This window comes from Miniopterus natalensis, chromosome 15, assembly GCF_054644295.1.
Source record: "Miniopterus natalensis isolate mMinNat1 chromosome 15, mMinNat1.hap1, whole genome shotgun sequence".
In the NCBI taxonomy this organism is placed as follows: Eukaryota; Metazoa; Chordata; class Mammalia; order Chiroptera; family Miniopteridae; genus Miniopterus; species Miniopterus natalensis.
Window position 1 is genome coordinate 22555449 of NC_142095.1, and position 20164 is coordinate 22575612.

The following is a 20164-nucleotide window of genomic DNA, read 5'->3' on the forward strand; positions in this document are numbered from 1 at the left end:
TTTCCTCACATTACTTATGAATCCTCCATCTATACCTGCTTCTGCACTGAAAATAAGAAAGTTAACCAGCTACTGGAAAGGTGCTGGAGAACTCGGAAGCTGGACAAAATTGCTGAATGATGAAGGGGAAGGAACATTATAAGTGGAAAGTCTGAGAATGTTCTGATGCAGCTTTGTGGCATAATCCAAATGGATGGGTCTCTGTCCAAAGGATGCTGCGTGCTGGTAACACAGACGACAGTGACTTATGCTGGTTGCCCGAACTTGTACTGTGGTTTTTAAAATTAATTAATTAATTAGTTCATTTGTTCATTATTTATTTATGCAAGCCACTTCCTATTCATTGCACCACTTTATTTTCTGTTCAACCCATATTCATTAAGTATTAATTAGTTAAATAAAGAAAGCAAATCTGTACAACTTAAACTAAAAAGGGGACTTCCATTTCCAGACAACATTCTTAGTGCAAAACATCTATACATTCTGCATAAATATGTTTATAGATATCTTTGGAAGAAGAGCTGCACTAAAAGTAACGTCAGGGGAACAGCTGGAGGCCAGAAAGGAGAGGAACGCTTGACCTGGAAGGGACAAGCCAACCTGGAGCCAGAGTTTGCTGACAGCTTCTGCTGCTTCTTGCTGGCCTAGAGCCTGAGTCCTCAGCTCCCAGGAGATGGGGCCAAGCTGGAGGGCAAGTCAGTCCTGAGACTCCTGCATGAACCAGATTCAGAAAGGGGCAGCAACCTCAGGGAGAAAACGTGCTCTCGGGAGGGTGATAACTATGTTTGTCTGACTTGGCTTTAGAAAGATGAAGAAAAGCAGAAAACAGTCTCTGAATATTCCTAAACAAGGAGTCCTCACATGCTTTCAGATTTGAAGACACAGTACTGGTGAGGCCTAGAAAAAAGCCCAACTGTGCAATCGAAAGTTTTCTTCATTCCTAATTCTCTACCTGCATCACAGTACACACGGAAAATCCCTGCATGTTGTTTTTTTGATAGCAATGCCACGTGCCGTTTTCAGTTAAAACTTCTAGAGAGATCTCTCTCCACATTTTTTACTCTTCTGCCTGCTGGATGCAAGTAACAACGAGGCCCTAAGCTATGGATGAGCCATGAGATAGAAGCCATAAGATTCTTGAGTCACTGCATGGAGGAGAGGCAGACATTGATGGGAAAGTTTTCCCTTTGATTGTTACGTAAGAAATAAACTTATATTGCATGGGGCTCTTTTTTTTTTTTTACTGCAGAATTGTTTAACCAAAGATGATTATAAAGTTAAATGAGATGATTTAAGCAGTGTCTGGCATAGTACCTGGTAGTTGGTGCATGCTCAGTAAATGTTAACTGTCTTTTAACAGTTAACAGCAAGGCCTATAGAGGATGAGACCTCGGTTTAAACTAAGGCTGTGCGACTTAGCTGTGTAATCTTAGGCAATTTGCTTAACCACAGAGAATTCCTCATTTGTAAAAAAAAAAGGGGGGGGGATAATATCAATGAAAAGGAAACAATTATTAAAATTAGGACAATATGTAGGTTTTCTCTCATTCAGAAGCCTCCTCTATTCTTGCGTGATTTAATGCTACTTAAGCTGGTTACTGCTTTTCCATGCTGCAGTATTGATCACAGCTCTCAGCAGAGACAGGCTGCTGGGCTCACAGGTGCCATTTACTTAAGCAGAGTCAAGAATTCCTTTGCCTTGGCTGATCCGCTATAGAGACGCTGTGATGAGTCTGCAATCCTCGGGTAATTGCAGGGCATTTAGACAGAGTGAACTATCAACAGGCACGAAATCAGCAGCCCTCGAGTCCAGAAGGCCAGAAAGAAAGCATTTGAATTTTAACATATCTCAAGAAAACTTCACAGGACAGTAACCATGCAAGCCCCCCCCTCCCCCTTTCAATTGTAAGGTAGGTAGAGATGGAAGTGAACTTGCTTTCTTTTTATTTTATTGATTGATTTTTCCATTACAGTTGAGTAGTTTTTCCCTTAGTGGTATGTTAAATAATTGACAGTTTTCCAGGCTTTATGAAATATGTTACATATTGACAAGTCTTGTTTCTGTTAAATATTAGAATGATGATAAATAAACATTCTGGTTGGGTCAGAGTAAAGGGATATGCTTTATCAGGATGATTTGTTTTCTAATAAATACAACAAAATAGAGGCAGCACAATTCAATAAAAAGCATTAAATTTGGCGTTCGACTGCATAGGGTTTTGACCCTCCGTTTCTTCATCTGTGGAATGAAGACAATGGAGCTTATCTCATTGTATGATTAGAAATAAAATTATGATTTTGACAAAGACTCAAGTATGCCGTGGAAACCATGGATCACTTCGTTGAATCGTTAATTTTAAATATAAACTTAAGTCTATTCAGGAAGTAGTGCAAGGTCTTTCACATGGTTCAGAAGGCATCTCAGCAGGTTTCAGCATTGTCTTTGGGTAGTCATAACAAAGAAGAATCCTCTCTGAATGCTACCAGGTATTTGAAGCTCAGTAGACATGGCTTAGAAAGCTCTAAGCCTTTGACACCTTCAGATCTACTTAAAAAAATTAATCTGTCATAATTAATGGGGAAGCGCTGTAGGATTTTCTACTGTAGCGCTGAATACGACAAGGATGCCTTCTATCTCCACTACTATCTAGCAGGGTATTGGCCACACGATTAAAGAAGAGAAATAACTAGACCCCTTAGTTAAGTAAGGAGGGGAAACACTATGTACTTACAGATGATATAATTACATATTCAGAAAACTCCAAAAAATTAACAGAAAATTACTATAAACAATAATAGAACTTAATAAAATGGTAATTTAAGAAAACAATTCAACAGCTTTTATGTATACAAACAATAGTTAGAATGTAAATGGAAGACCCAATTTACAATAACAAAGTAAGGAGGAGGGGGAAGGGAAGAAACTAACTAGGAATAAACTTAAAAATAAACATTCCAAACCTATACGAGAAAACAGTACTCATGCAAAACACAAAAGGAGACATGAGTTAAATGGAAAAACATGCCATGTTCTGGAATGGAAAGACTCAATATTAAAAAAAATTTATTTTGCAATCCCAATAAAAATGCCATCAAATTTCTTGTCTTCTCTGGTGCTAGTTGTTTATTTCTAAAGCTAAATAGAAAGAACAAAGAAGCTAAGTATCCAGGAAAGCCCTTAAAAAGATGAGGAATACAGAAGTATCTAAGGTGCTAGCTCTACCAGGTATGCAAGTGCACTACAAAATAATTACCTGTAAGGGCAGAGAGTAAAAAGAGAAGAGACAGGGATGAGAGCTAAACTTTCCTGAGTGTACCTTGTTTTGTAGTTTCGACTTTAGAATCATGTGAAGTTTTATATAATTATAGAACAAAATTAGAATTGGAAAAATAAATCCTAAAAAATGAAAGCAAAAGGAAACAAAGGAACCTGATAGAGGTTTAACTATGGAGAATTCTTTCAAGATTTTAAAATATGACTCACCATCTATAGAGAGATATAACTTAGGATGAAAAATAATTTAAAGATTATGACTTTAAAAATTCATACTAGAGAGCAAGGAAAGTATTAAACACTATTAACTTTATATCAAAAGAACTCAAGAGCCAACTTGAAGGGGTTTTCATTGGTCACACATGAGACAATTCTAGTTTTCAAAGGAGTTGAAATACTCAAGTACATTTTAAAAATCCATGAATTCTTAATAATATTGAGAAACTGCACTAGGCCCCTATGGAGGATACTAGAGAAGTAACATGTTATTCTGAAAATTGGTAAAAAGGAAAAAATAAGTCATATTTCTGCCTTTTGTGTACAAACCATACCTCAGAGACCAAATAGTTATTAAAGGAAAAGTCTTTCTTTACAGAAGAACTCTAAATAATAAATAACAAGGAAATGATAGAATTGCAAAAACACTATTTTGGAAACCATTACAAAATGACGAATCTGGACAGTGTTCCTCCGTGACTGTTAACACCACAGCAGAGCACCATTAGGTATAAAGCACTGCTGCTGGAAGGGAGACCCCGGAGCTGATCAGGTTCCAACTAGCTGTTTACAGGGAACATGGGATGTGAGAAATGCTACAGAACCAACCAACCTTGCTTCTTCAATAAGTAAAGTGCAAGAAAAAAAAAAGAGGAAAAGGCAACTAACAGATTAAAACAAACTTCAGACACATTTCAGTCTAATGCAATGCTTGAACCTTGTTTAGATCCCAATTAAAAAAAAAAAACTAAACATTTTAATAAATTAGACAATCAGTCACATGGGAATAGTCGCAAAATATTTGATTAATAGGAAGCTTAGCTCATATTCTTAGATATGATGACTGGCTTGTGGCTGTTTATAGAAAGATTCCTTAGCCTTTAGAGATGCATACTGGCGTATTTTTGGATGAAATGAGATGATGCTTGGTTGGGGTAGGGCCACATCATAACTTTTGTTGGCCTTAGATACTTTTGCCTTCATGGGCTTCCTCTTACAATAGATTTTGGGATGCTAAAAATGTCAGTTTTCTGATGTGAGGAAAAATGAAAAGATTTTATTCAATCTTACAAGTTGATTTTTTTCCTTCTGACTTTAAAAGCAATTAAAACATTTTCACAGATTCCTAAATGATCATGGTCCCTGGCACTATGTTTGTTGTGCCTAAGGGATGCGTCTGTCCTGATCTGGGATTTGCTTCAAAATGATCCAGTGGTGGGGAGAGAAGGAAGACGATTTATGGAGCAAAAGAGAGAAGAAAATATAAAGCTTCCAAGGCAAACACTGGCAATGCCCATGGGATAAGGTGCCCTGAAAGACCAACATGAATGTTTAGTCTGCCTAATAGACCTATGTTCCTATTGTGGAGACAGATGCCCCAAGCTTTTAGAGCCTGAAGCCATTAGCCATCGACATTATCTAGCATCCCTGGCTTTGCTTTCAGGCTATCACAGCAACCTTCTGACAATTGTCTGCCCTATGGTTTAATCACATGGAGAAAATGCCCTGGTGAAGCTGAAGTGAATGTTAAGTCTGCTTGATGGTCATGTTTCTCATTGAACATGAATCAATCAGTCTTATAGGCTCTGGTCTCCCTTGAATTTACTTAGTCATCTTAAATTGGTAGAATCAGCTCTGGGACACTGACAATATGTCCCAGCTTCTGGATTACCAAGGCAGAGAGAGGGACAGACCATGGACCATAGGCAATGCCTCTTGGAGTTTGCTTCTGGCACTCAGCCTATTGTCTTCCTTTGGTCATCCTGACTCTCACAATGCATTTTTCTTCCAACTTCCACATTCCTATGGTATTCAAAATGCATTTTTGATAGGCTCAAAAAATTAGCCACAATACTTTGTAGCTCTTCCACCGAAAGGTGGAACGTATTTCCTATTCCTTCATCCCTTGAATCTGGGACAGTCATGTGACTTGCTTTGGCCAGCAGAATGCAGAGGAAGTGACCATGTATGAGTTCTAAGACTAGGCCTCATGAGACCTTGCAGCTTCTGTTCTTGCTCTTTTGGAACCCTAAGGTTGCTCTGTGTATAAGGCCAAGCTAGCCTGCTGGGTGATGGGAGACAGACACATGGCCTAACCACCCCAATCATTCCAGATGACAGCCAACTGAACTCCAGAAGTAGAGTCTCCCTATGTGTCAGGGAGTCCAAGCAAGACCAACAGAAGAACGTCCTAGATGAGCTCAACTTGCCAAAGACAAATAATTTTAAGCTAAATAAATGGTTATTATTTTAAGCCACTAAATTTTGGAGTAGTCCATTATGCAACTGTAGATAGTCCATACAGTAGTATTTGTGTTTTTAATAACTCCCCATTACACCCTGAAGTTATTGCCACAGTTTATCTCTGAGAAGCATAAGATTTGCCTCTTGACATAACAAAATTGAGATTTATCTTGGGCTATCTCGTGAGCTTCAATGGCTGTCGCAGAAGAAATGGCCCCTGTTTTTTCCAAAAAGGTGCTAAGAGATTTGATTAAATGGTACAGAAAATTTTTGGTTTGCTAACATTCACTTGAGAGAAAGGAGGGTTAAATACATAAAAATTGTATTTCTCAGACATAGATAGATTTCTGACCTTCAGCCGGCGGTCTGGATCTCCACTGCACAGGGAATTCACGGATACTTTGAATGATTTCCAGGCTGGGCTTAAGTTATTCATCACAACCTGAGAGGAAAAAAGGAGAGGAGTGGTGGATGGGGGAAAAAAGGCTTGACATTTTCACATTTTAACATAAAAATGCTTGAGAAACATTGTGGCACTTTGAAAAGGACAATTGTTTGGAACTGGTGCCTTAATGAAAACCTAGAGTAGTAAATCTTTTAATGGTGTCCACTAAGTGGTCATTATGGGCAGAACTCCTGAGATCACTGGCCTGGCTGTCATTTCAAGAATAATGACAGTAATACTGTCCAGTATGTGGATGCTGGGGATGACTTGTTCTATATCAAAAGGAGTTGGAATTAATGAGGTTGGACTGCCTCTGGCCTCTGATAAAAGATCCCTTGTTCTGTAGGACTGTCAGTCCTATGGCATAAATTCTCTTCTATTGAAGTCAGCATAGGCAAAGGCTATTGGTGGGCATGGGGGTATAGCAGGACAATTCTACTGCTTAAGAATTGAATGGTCTTTGGTAACTGTGACCTTGAGTTAGATGAGATAACAAATCAGAAGAGAAATTTCTAGAAGAAAAGTCCCAGGAGCATACTTAAACTAGTTATCCTAGGAAGACAGACACAGGGAAGATCTTCAGATCTTCAGTGTCACTTTCTTCTACAGTGAAATACTTTTAAAAGCAGCTTACTCATCATGAACTTGGCTAAATCCTGCCCAAGAGTCCATATGAGTCTATTCTTATCCTGTCACCACTATGATTCAACTAATTCAATTTGTTTTAGAATGTATGAGTATCTGCTCTGTGCCTAACACTACTGTGTACTCTAGTGCAAGGGTTTTCAAAGTGTGATTCCTGAATCAGCAGGAGCTGTATCACCTGGGAACTTGTTAAAAATGCTAATTTTCAGGTTCCACCCAGACCTATGGACAGAGACTCTGGAGGGGGGACCCCCTAGGTGATTCGGATGCATGAAACCACTGCTCTAGGGGACATGTCAATGAACTTAAATGGAATTCTGTCATACTGATTTTTCTTCCTATGGAGTTTTTAGTTAGCAAAAGTTGTAGCATCGTAAAAAAAATTAATTCTCTATCCAAATAACGTAATTGTTTTATAAGTGATTCTCTTTTCTACTGGATTCTTTACTATAACTGTGAATTATTCATTATATCACGGACTCATTATGAAATTTCTCTTAATGCATTAAAGTAGAAAAATAAAGGTCCTGTGTGACTTTGTCTTGAGCTCTGATACCCTGGGGATGGTCAAAGTGATAGTGACCAGAGAAGTCTGATAAAATTGTCTGGGTTAGTTCATAGTTCTCATCTTTATATAAAAATACCAAGAATTAAAGATGTCTTGTTGCAACAGTTTTGAAAAACTCAATAGCAAGTCAAGATTTCAACTAGAAATTGCTTCTGAAATTAAAAATGTGTTTGCGTGCATTCTGGTGAGGAAAAAAAAATCAATGTTTTATGTTGCTTGACTCACTGGAAAAGCTTACAATTGCATTTCTTGTGAGACTCCAGGAACCCCTCAGCAATTGGGAATTGGGGGGGAGTTCTAGTGATTCTTGGGACTAGGAGGATTTAACAATATCAAGAATGAGAAGAGAAATGCTGTCAGGAGCAAAGGAGAGAAGGATCTTGGGAGAGAAGTCCAGCAGTACCCCATCCATCTCTGTGCTCCCTGCACTTTAAGGCCTCCATTCACAGACTACAGTGAAAGCTTGAGTGGGCACCACTTCTGTTCTCCCCAAAGTCCACTTACTTCTGAAAAAAGTCTGTTCCACAAAAGGAATCTTTATGGGTGAAAACATTCTATTCAATGGTGGGGAAACTGTTCCCATTGTACCTCCATCTATTCCCCAGGGATTAAGTTCCAGAGAACCACATTTTGCTATAACATGTAGTGGACGCACTGTCTGTGCTCAACTCCACTCATTTATTCATTGTTTTATTAAACACATTTTGTTAAGTGCCAACTAGGCACTAGATGATATCCACAGACTAGCCCATTCAAGACTATTCCATTCTTTTCTACTTGAAGTATGACATGTTCTGTTCCCCTAATGCTACCTGCAACTCTGTTACTTCAGGAAAATGGAACTGGATTTCCAGTGTGGGGTATGGGAACATGGCACCTCACTCTCATCCTTCGAGTCATGAGGGTTCCTTCTTTCTTTACGCTACCACTAAGCACAACAGAGTCTTCTCTCAGCTCCAAGGCAGTCATCAAAATTACCCCACTTCCTCCCACCCACAGAATCTCTCTTGGATTGGCTTATAAATAAAATTAAAATAAAATAATAAAATAAAATAAAATAAAATAAAATAAAATAAAATAATAAAATAAAATAAAATAAAAAGTAGAGATTGGGGTTGGTTGCTGAGTGGGGTGTAGTAGTGGGTAGTGGGGGGCTGGATAGTGAGGCATAAGGTTTGGAGTCACATGGAGAAAGAGGAGGAAAGGTGAGAGAGAGATGGAGCTAGACCAGTGGCTGCTGAGACAGGGCAGCTGTTCAGATGATAGGCTTGACATAAGGCCAGTGTATGAGCTTTCCCTGGGGAGGCAGGTTGCCTTTCCAAATTACAGTGAAGCTCAAGATCAAACAAACTCAATTCGAACTTGAGCCATACCCCTTGTTAACTGTGAGAACCAGGAAAGTGACTCAACCTCCCCAAAGTTTAGTTTATTCAACTGCAAGCTGAAATTAATAATAGCATTAAGGGACTGTTGTGAGAAGTAGATAAAATAATGCATATAAAATCACTTAGTACAATGCTTGGCACCTAGTCACCTTCATTAAATATTAGCAAGTATTCATATTTCTATTATTAATAAGTTGCTAGCTGTCAGCATTGGTCAATAATGAAAAATTTGGGTGAGAGAGGGTCTTCTCTGCTAACGTCTAAATTGAGAATAAAGAGTCCTCTTGAGAACAGTGAGGACTCCATGTCTGAGTACATAGCTACAGACATTAAGAAATGTAAGGGGTTTCTCAAAACAGGTCAATTTATCATCTTAGGAGACATGATGTCATAGCTGAAGACGACTCTTCTTACCTCAGTTCGGTGCACAAGCTGCTGAGTTGCATCATCATTCATACGAAAAATTTCCAGAAATGGGTCAGATTTACTGAAGAAATCCTAAAATAGATAAACAACAATGAGTTGCTTCCCTTCCTCCACACAAACAACATCTAGTTCAGCCCTGGATCAAGTGCCCCTGGATTTGACCCTTCCGTTTCATTCTTCATCCCGGTGCCCCAACCTTGGCTAGAATGAACTGCTCTGAACTCTACCTCCTTTGAGAAGTAAGTACTTGGCTGAGATCCAAAGTATTCTTCAAAGATCAATTCAAGTGAGGATTCTTTGAGAATCGATGTAGCTGCCGTCTTCAACATGTTAATAATAACAGTTATTATAAAGCCTATGTCTGATGTCTACACTATCTGGGTCACCTATGGGTCTGTTTCTTTATCTGTTTCTTGGTTCTGCCTCTTGGTATGTTTGTTAATTTTTTACTAAATACTAGATACTATGTAAAGAGGATTATAATGGCTCTAGATGAATCTTTAGCTCCTGGCAAGCAGTTAAAATAGAGGCAGTCACCTCAATCCAATTAGGATTGAGTTACTTAGAGGCTGATTTCTTCAAAAGTCCTTAAAGGTCCAATCTATTTCTGATTCCTTTACTCCTTTGGTTAGTCCTTAAAGGGCTCCAACTAAAGGACTGAGTGTGACGAGGGCTGATCCTCCTTGACAAGCCCTTAATGCCATTTTATTTGGAAGACCCTCAAAGGCTCTGTTTATCTCCATAATCTCTCGGCTACAGCTTTTTGTTCAGTTTTTCTCTCTGCTGTTATTAGTGAATGCCTTGAGAGATGTCACTCAGACTATTAGACCACTTCCCTTCTCTGAAGCACCTACAGATCTCTAGCCACAGCTCTCAGTAGCCGTGAACGCCAGTGTTGCTTCCTGTTTCATGAGACTACCAGGACTTCTGCCAGCTTCTCTTTCTTAGCAGCAGTTTTCTGCTCGGCTTCCAGCTTCTTTAGCCAAGGTCTTTTACTAGTCAGCCTTGAGTGGAAAATCTGCATCGAATGTCTGACTCACCCCAATGGATTTTTCTTCTCTCCAGTTTCCTGGCCCCTCAAATCTTGGCTGCCTAAGGACTCTAGAGCAGATGTCTCTTGTATCTTATCCAGTGTTTATAATTATTCTCAGTGGGATAATAATGTAAAATAAACAGGTATTTTATTACTAGAAGCAGACCTACCCATATCCTTCTTTTAAACTTGTTTTTCACTCCAACAGGTTATAAACTCTCAGGGAGGAGGAACTGTCTTATTTTCCTTTATATTTCTAGCATTTTCCTCAGCATGTTCCATAGTGTCTCGCTTTTAGTGGCACACAGCGCTTATTGAATATGTGAACTAATAGATAAATAAATGAATGAATAACAAGAACAGCTGGTATAGGAAGCTCTCTGTGCAATATAGCCTTAGTTACGACACTCTTACTATGTATTTCAGGGGGTGACTGCCCTCACCCTGCCCCGCGAAATCTAGATTGCAGCAAAGCAGAATAAAGCCTAGAGCCATGGTGGCCTTCAGCTCAACAAAATATTCTAAGGGGATATCCTTATCATGGAGCCTTTGTGCTTGATGTTAGGATATTAAGGAAAAATAAAAACTCTTCTTAACCCTCCAATGAACTGTCTAGTTTTGTGGTAAGACAAGCACACAAGTAAACACATCCTGGGGCTAATATGAAGAACGAACGAATGAATGAATGAATGAATGAATGAATGAATGAATGAATGGATAACAGAGGAGAGTGGAAGTGATGGATTTTGACTGGAAAACAGGGTCGCAGGGAGGACGTCCGGAGGGAGGAAACAGGCTGGTGAAGGTGTGAAGAGTAAACAGAGGGCACATCAAGTAGCTTAATTCCACCGCAGCCCAAGGATGCGCAGGGGAGGAATTTGAGACGCTGCTGGCAAAGCCAGCGCCCTGATGCGAGGGCCTTCAGTGCTCATCTGAAGTGCGTGCACTTGCCTAGAGGGCCAGTGGGAAACCACAGAAGGATTTTGAGCAGGAAAATAATAATGGCTTTTAGCGAAGACTCCTCCTAGAAGCTTCGTAGGATACCTTAAGGAGAACCGATGGGAGGTGGGATAATCACCTTTCCTTTGGCTGCCCTCCCCACCCAGCCAGGAACTAAACACCAAACTTCACAACGCCCAGAGGCTGGCAAATACCCTTCCCCTCTAAGTATTTCTGAAGGTGCCTTAATCTTGTCAAGAGCACACAATGGCTGCTTTCATTAATAAGTCTGCCCTGCAGACCTTGCTTTCCCCCCAAATGGCCCCAGTTTCCCCCCCAGACACATTGAGCTGATTCCCAGCTCCATACATTTACTTGACACTCATCCCTGGAGCCTATTTCTGTTTCAACACTCATCATAAAAAATTGGCAACTCCTTCTTCCCTCCCTTTCCCAATGGATGTGGGCCACATTAGCTTACTCCTAGGTGCTCTTGGCTCCTTCTCTGGGAGCATCAGGCTTTGCCTCCTTAAACGGACTGTTGATCCCTCAGGAAATATGTTTGTGAATTATACTTAAAAATTGTTGACCACTTTGGAAGAACTCTATCAGTTTGTGTGTGTTTTTTCCCCTTTAGATAATTTTAAAATGTCACCATGTAAATTTAAAAACAGAAAATAGAGAAAAATAGAGAGAAGGAAAAGAGAGCCCATAATCTTACCCATAATTCTGTAACTATCAGTAACATTTTGGTAAATATTTTTCTAGACTCTTGACATAATTTTCTTTTCTTCCTTTAAAAAAAAAAAACTATTTGTAATGATACTCTATATACACTTCAGTATCCTATTTTTTCTCTCGTTAGTATATTGCAATGCTTTTTCTATTTTATTTCACTCTCTTTTAAAATACTATTTAGGGTTAGCAGAGTAATCAGGAGGACAGATAAAGGAAACACAGGCTGGATACAATCTCTGCCTTCAAGTAAGCAAAAATCTAATATGCAGCACACTGGCCTCAGGACTGCTTTCAAGTTCTGACTCCACCCTAGGGATGACTTGGGGCAAGACAGTTCATTTCTCCAAGTCTCAGTTTCCTTCTCCGTAAATGGAAGGGTATCACCTTTTGCTTGGTGGCAATGTGGAAGAATTAGAGGAGCTAATGCACGGGAAGTGTTGAGTCCAGTCCCTGGCACAGGGTAAGCACTCAAAGAATGTTGCTGCTATAATTATTATCAGTAAAAGAGAGAAGGCATGAGGACACATTGGAGAGCACTGTGCAAGTATTAGGGATGAGTCCTATTAAGAAGGCATCTGATTTCTGGAAATCAAACAACTCATAAGAAGCTCAAACATATCTTACATGCACACTCAGAAATTCTTAGCTTAAAAACAACAACTCTGGGTCTAATTGTGTGGTTACTTGACCACAATCTGGAGTTTTAAGCTTTCTTTGCTATACTATCAGCACTAAGATGGCCCTTGGGACAGTTCAGTGCAATAAGATGAATTATAGGGACATTTTACTGAAATTTTGCTACAGTGAAATTTTATTACTCTGCCTTTTTAGTCCAATACGAAAGACATTTGGTCAAGTGAGAGGGCAATAAGATATCAGCTGAGGTTTGGAATGGAAAAGGAAGCAGTGTTACTTCCAGTGACCTTGAAAATAAAATATTGGTACTAAAAAGATTGCCTGAAAGATTTGGAGTCATATCTGGACTCTACAGCTTCTTAACCTTGTGACTTTGGGCAAATTGTTTAATTTGCCTCACTCTGCTTCATCTGTAAGATGGAAATAATAATACCCGCCTATGGGTACATGGTTATGCATTTTGGAGATGACGTAGGTTAGACTCCTGACACCTGGTACACTGTAGATGCTTATTTGCTATCATTAACGCAGGCTGGAATAGTTTTCAGGTAGGCATACTTGAACAAGGTTAAATCACAGCAAAGCAGGTAGAGATTTAACATTGCTTTAGAACAGAGGTTGGCAAACTATGGTGCGTGGCCCAAATCCAGCCACCGCCTGCTTTTGTGAATAAAGTTTTATGGGAACACTGCTACACTCATACATTTACATATTGCTTATGTCTGTTTTCACGTTTCAAAGGCAGAGCTGAGTACTTGGGACAGAGACCATATGGCCTGCAAAGTCTAAAATATTTACCATCTGGCCCTTTATGGAAAGTTTGCCGACCTCTGCTCTAGACACAGATCTGTTTGCTTATTCAGCACCCCCTCGAACTGGCATCATGGAAGCACTGAAAACGCAGGTTGTAATGATTACTATGACAGACGGGGAGGCCAGCAGTGTGAGAATCAGTTCCAACACACCTACATGAACACTTTCTCAGGAAAGGGGGAAAGAATACTGTGTCAGCTTGAATGTTCTCAAGTGATTACTTACTACTTACTTGTCAAATTACTGCTAACTAGCTGTTAATGTAATAAATGTGCTCTAAAACTTAGAATGCCCATCTCTTCACTAAGTGAATTGCATTGATACTAGATAAATAATAATCTATTTTATGTGTGGCTCTCATGGAAGACCACCTCTCAGATGTCAAGGACTCTGGATTTCCATTTTAGGTAGATGCCTGCTAGTCTACTCAACAATATTGGAAAGACAAGTTAAAAATGACGATTTCTATCAAAGTAAAAGGGATGTTTCTCTGACATTGTGGTTTGCAAAAGTGCCTAGTGCTCCCTGGCATACCCTACAATAATGGTTCTCAAACTTTTTCATCTTAGAGCCCTTTACACTCTTAAAAATTATTGAGGATGCCAAATAACTTTTGTTTACATGGATTACATCTACTTTCCCAGCTGTGCCATGATATAATTGTACTATCTTATTGGGGCTTGAAGACAAAAGTACTGTGCTCACGAATCCCTCCTTGCACGTACCAAGGCCACGCTTCCCAGGGGCTGCTCCCAGCCAGTGACTGTGTGTGTGGCCAAGGAGGCCTAGTACTAACTCTACAATCCAGAAGTATAAGAGTAAACATGACTGATCTTCTGGATCTAGTTCTTATGGGCTCCCTTGAGGTTTGTGTTTTTAAACCTCATACCGAATACTTGGGAACACATTTTGGGGTATGTGGTTACTTCCCCCATAAACCTTGACAGAAATGTTTCTCAGTTTAACGAAGTCTTAACTGCTTATTCGTGTTAAGGTTAACTGGTCTGGCTGGTGTGGCTCAGTGATTGAGCATCGACCTGGGAACCAGGAGGTCACCGTTCCATTGCCGGTCAGGGCATGTGTCGGGGTTGTGGGCTCGATCCCCAGTAGGGTGTGCAGGAGGCAGCCAATCAGTGACTTTCTCATCATTGATGTTTCTGTCTCTCTCTCCCTCTCCCTTCCTCTCTGAAATCAATAAAAACATATTAAAAAGAGAAAAAAGATTAACTAGTCTGGTTTACCTATTAAATAAGGGACAGGTCAGATGAGTGAAGAGCCTGGTTCTACAGTTACACTCAGTAAAATGCCTGCAACTGCAATTAGAACTTGACCTTTTGAAAATGATCAGTTCCTAAAGTCAGAAGCTGAACAGAACAGATTCCTTTTCCTTATTACACTCTATCCTCAATTCCAGGATAACCTGCATGTTAAGACTGCTGAACTTGTTGCCAATTTTGGCTGTAGGACTCCTTGATGGCCTTGCCGAACCTTCCTTAGGCTGCACGGCGTTCCAGGACACTGCCACCCAACCGTCTTTCCCTCGCTCCGTTACTCACGGTCAGGCCTGCACCGTGGTCTGTCAGCTCTCCCAGACGTCCTTCCTCTGCTTCCTACACAGGCATGTCTCCTGAGAAAATCCTTGTATATTTGAGCCTGTCTTGGATTATCTGGGCTAACACATGGAATGACCTTAGACAAGTTACTTCCTCTTAGAATCTATTTCCTTATTTGCAAAACAGTGTTAATAATGCCTGTTGCATGGAGGTTATAAGAATGAATAAATGTGATAATGCATGAAAAACTCTTAACCCTGGCAAATATAGGTGCTTAATAAATGTCACTTTTCCCTTTCACATTTTCTCTGCGCATATCTGAACTGCGCGTTTGGGAACAAATGAAGTCTTGGTGCAATAACAGTGTCCTGGTTTAATTATAGTCTCTCCCCCATCTCATTAAGTAAATCACAATTTGGGGTAAGTCGTACTTTGCAGACCTCTCTGAAATCTTTGATCTGTTTAATAATATGGGTTGAAAAGAAAAAAAGAGCTGCAGGGGAAAATCTGATTAAACTTTGTGTGCTGGCTTTATTACTTCCTTCAATGAGGTTAATGCCAAACACTTTACCTTGTCATCCAATTTCCGTGCATTGAATGCAAGTTCAACATAGTCGTCATTGCCAGATAATTCTTCAGCAATCACCTAAAGGAAAAGGCAAGAGTCAGCTGCAGTAATGGTTGGATCACTCAGCCCGGGAGTTCATGAACAAATTTAGCTCATATTTGGCTCAAAAATCAACAAAGACTGATGTTGGGAAAGGAGTTTTCTACAACGCTAGTGAACAAGGGACAGCATTTCCAGGTGTTCAAGGCAACTCCCTAGAATAGACAATGGTAGGTGATCAGATTTCATTTCTGCTGAGCACGAGAACACAAGAGACAGGCCGTAGGCTGGAAGAGGGGACATTTGGAGCAGCAGTTAGGAAGATTTTTTTTCTTTATGTGCCACACAGCATTGGATGACATGCCCATAAATAATTATATATATATTTATATTTCCCTTCCCCCCCACTTTGGAAAGTTGCAAATAAGGAGGAGCAGTAACATTTCTCCACTACTTTGAGTCAGACCCACAAGGGATGGGGGAGATAAACCAGCCTCTGTGTCCTTTCTAGACCAATGATTGTAAGGCCATTGGAAAAATGTTCTAATTCCTATTTTTCAAAAAAGACTCTCTAGGGCTTTCTGAGATGAGGAGAGAGAGAGAGAGAGAGAGAGAGAGGGAGGGAGAGAGAGAGAGAGAGAAAGAGAGAGAAAGAGAGGGAGAAGGAGAGAGAGGGAGAGGGAGAGGGAAAGAGAGAGATCTAAGCCCTCAAGAGTAGAATTCCTGACAAAGATTTTGGTATAAGTGAAAATATAATATTACTTAAGAACTTCTTTCATAATAAGTCACTTTTCAATAATTAATAGTTAGTGACTCTCAAAACCTTGGAGCAGAAATTGGTAGGAAAACTTAGGAGAAAAACAGTAACAAAAATTTAGGGACCAGTCTAGTTGCAGACAAGTTCAACCATTTATAATTAATGTTTAGGACTTTACCATTCAAAGGCCATACTATGTGAATACCCTCAATTATATCTCCGCTCTATCTGAGCTCAACTTTCCCATTATGAGTTGGTTCTATACTGGTAGCCTCCGGAAAATTTTATTTTGCACCTAGCATTACAGCCAAAAAGTTTGCCTAATGAGGAAAATCACCCCCAAACCTATGAGCACCTAAGTAGGAAACACCGAGTCCAGATAAACAGTGAAAACTCGAGAACTTCTTGGTAAACTAGAAACCATCCTATTTAGACTTTCCATTTGGTCCTCTTTGGTACCTTATCACCTGCATGCCTCTTATACTCCACATGAGCAGTGGTCTTTGAACTGTTTTGTGGTCACAGACACATTTGGAAAGATGATGAAATTTATAATCTTCATCTGCAGAAGCCTTGAAAAGTTTTGCACATATTTTCAAGTGTTTTCCAAAAGCTAATAGAGCCATTGTTTTGATCCAAAGACCCAAGATTAGAAGGAGTATATAAATATTTAAAATTAAGGAGATAAAGTTTCTTTGGAATGTGTGTAGGAAGGAAATCTCCAAGATGTCGTAGAGAAAAGGTGGCAAGGTGAGGTTTTGTTTCCAGGAGAAAGAGCCAGGACAAGTCTCACACCTGGATCTACCACTCAAGGCTTCTCTGGGTTAGTGGGCTTTGGGAGTGAGCCTGTGGGTCCATGGCTTTTGGGAGCACCCATAGGGTCTTCAAAGCCACTCGAACCATTGTTATGATTGAACATGGCAGTCAAGAAAAAGCTTTGACATGGCTGCATCGTTTCAAATATTTAAGCAACAGATTCAGGTAAATGATTGTAAGAATGGTCATAACTTTTACCAGCAGGAATTCTTCTGAATTTTTCCTTTAAAAAGTGGCTTATAGACACCTTTGGAAAAATGATGAAAGTTATTATTTACAAAAATAAACCAGTCACTTTCAAGTTTAAAAGAAATGTTCAAAGAAGCTCAGGAGGTTTGCCTCCTGGTAATTTTCCTCCCTAGCAATTTAGATTCTCCTGGTACTTTTTCCTACCTTTTATTTTTTTTTGGTCCACACATCTAACTGGTTAGATTACTTTCTCTACCTTTCTCAAAGGCTCTCTAATATGTCAACGTTTCCAATATAAGAAAAGATGTCAACGTTTCAAATATAGGAAAATTTACGATTTTATTTAGAAGCACTTCCAGCATTGCCCATAGAACTTTCTGCAGTCACAGAAAGTTTCTATAATAGGCACTGTTCAAAATAGTAGCTGCTTGCCACTTGTAACTATTGAGCACTTCATATGTGGCTTATGGGATTAAGCAATGAATATCTGCTTTTATTTAATTTTAAATAATTTTCCTTAAACTTAAATAATCATATGTGCCTAGTGACTACCAAATAGGACAGCATAGCTCCAAACTATTATATTAAAGAAGAGAGTTAAATGCTGGTCCTTAGGCAACACATCAAACCTTGGACTAAAAGTGATTAGAGCCAACTTTCAATTCTCAGAAGAATGAGAGGCAGCGATAGGTAGTTTTGATGATTTGAAAACTGCACATAATTCCGCATTTTTACTGAGCTCGACAACTCTGTCTCTGTCCCCCTCTGAAACCTATCTTGCAGTCGCAGAAGTGCTTATAAAAGTACATGGCTCCACTTTCAGATCCTTTTTTTATACCCCTTTTCCATAGGGCTGAAAAGGTTAAAATGGTATTGGCAGATAGAGAAACAAAAAAAAGAAACAGGTGGCTTGGACAGTCGAGCAACTGTGGCATCAACTGCCAACAGCCACCGGGCCTGCGCCCCCTGGGCCTGGCAGGGGGCCGCGCAGGGGGCTTACCGTGATGGAGGACTTCCCCGCAGTGTTCCCGTGCTTCAGCAAGGATTTGGACAGCTTCCTCTGGGAAACGATCTGCACAGAGGAAACAAAAGGGGAGAGTGGCCATATAGCTGCAGGTCTACTTTTAATCCTTCCTCTGCAAAATTCTGCATTCACAGCCTGAAATGATGATGTCTATGTCCATTCATTTTCCAAGGGTTTTCCATGAGCTTCTCCTAAGTATAGGTTTTTTCCCCTTTTTCCTCTTATGGTGTGTGATATAAAAGGATGTGTGATGAATTACAGATAATTCGGTCAATTAGGAGGTGATTTAATTGTTGCGGAGGGATTTATATCAAAATTAGATGGCAGCCGGGCTGGTATGGCTCAGTGGTTGAGCTTGGACCCATGGCCCAGAAGGTCTCAGTTTGATTCCTGGTCACGGCATGTGCCCAGGTTGTGGGCTCGATCCTCAGAAGGAGGTGTGCAGGAGGCAGCCGATCAATGACTCTCTTATCATTGATGTTTCCGTCTCTCTCTCCTCCCCTCTCTCTGAAATCAATAAAAACATATTTAAAAAATTAGATGGCAAATATTGGGCATATGTACATTAAGAGAAAGTAGATAAAGTTTCAGAAAAATCTCAGATTAACACTAAAACCTCTGTGCAAAGTGGAGTGTGGGTGAAGGGAGGGGAAGAAACCCAACATCTAAATATACACCTTTTGTATCTATTATCTCTAGAGTTCTATTTTTAATATATTCATTAGGAAGCTATAAAGTAAGTCATCAGGAAACTGATGCTCAGACAAGCCAACAGGAATAATTGGGGTCCTTCCCATGATTAAGTTTTAATGCACAACGTGTGATGACAACTAAAACAGTTTTTATATTAGGAGCTATTTTTAGCAGAACCTGCCCCCCCCCTTCCATCTTTCCTCTTTTTTTTGAAAGAGCAGTGTGGCAAGGCATTGAGGCCCTGATGGGCATGCTACCCATGATTCCCAAAGAGGACCAGGCTTAAAAGAATCAAGTGAAAGCCATGCTCTTGCTTACAGAGAAGGAAGTCACCCCGTGTATCAGGCAGCTTCTATCTAAGACGACCCCCGATGATCCTCACCTCCTGGTATTCACCCCACTGTGTAATTCCCTCTCCTTCAATGTGGGATGAATCCAGTGTCTCGTTTCTAATGAACAGAAGACCATAAAAGTGACGGGATATCACTCCTGAGGTTAAGTTACCAAATGGCTGTGCCTTCCTTCTTGCTCCCCATGTCTCCCTCTCTCGCAGAGTCCCCTGGGGGAAGCAAGCTGCAATGCTGTGAGAAGCCCTAGAGAGCAGCCCATGTGGCCAAGACTTGATGTCCAACCAACAGCCAGTGAGAGCCTGAGGCCTGCCAACAGCCACACGAGAGAGCTTGGGAGCAGGTCCTCCCCCAATTTGAGCCTTGACATAACTCAACAGCAGCCAGTGAGAGACCCTAATCCAGAAGGCCCAGCCATGCTCCCCACATCCCATTCCTGACACAGAATCCGTGAGCTGTTTGTTTTTTAAAAGCTGTCTCTGAAATTCTTATACATTTTTGTCTGTGTGTTAGACCAATGAAAATTCTGAGTGTGCTAGTGTCAAATGCAAAGAGTCAAAGAACGTCCCTAGGACGGCCAGATCTAAAGTCACTAATGTTCAAATAGCTATAATCTGAAGAAGAAAGGATTTCTGTAAAAATATCACCTGGTGATGATGGTGATGATGACAACGACAATGACAGCAATGGGAAGTCCCATTTAAGGAGTATATGTTACATGGCAGATGCTTTATTCACTCCACAAATATTGACTTAGCCCTCACTGCATGCTGGGCTTGGTGCTAGGCATGGAGAATAGATTGGTAAGCACATTTC

At 40.2% G+C, this 20164-nt stretch overlaps 1 protein-coding gene across 1 annotated transcript in view; it reads right to left on the reverse strand.

Moving 5' to 3' along the window:
* Positions 1–20164, reverse strand: part of CPNE4 (copine 4) — a 316423-nt gene that overhangs the window by 80622 nt on the left and 215637 nt on the right. The window contains exons 4-7 of the mRNA XM_016224318.2: positions 18285–18356; positions 15487–15561; positions 9192–9275; positions 6087–6176 (exon numbers count right to left, since the gene is read on the reverse strand). Of these exons, the coding sequence (XP_016079804.2) occupies positions 6087–6176; positions 9192–9275; positions 15487–15561; positions 18285–18356 (321 nt within the window). The remainder of the gene's footprint in view (positions 1–6086; positions 6177–9191; positions 9276–15486; positions 15562–18284; positions 18357–20164) is intronic.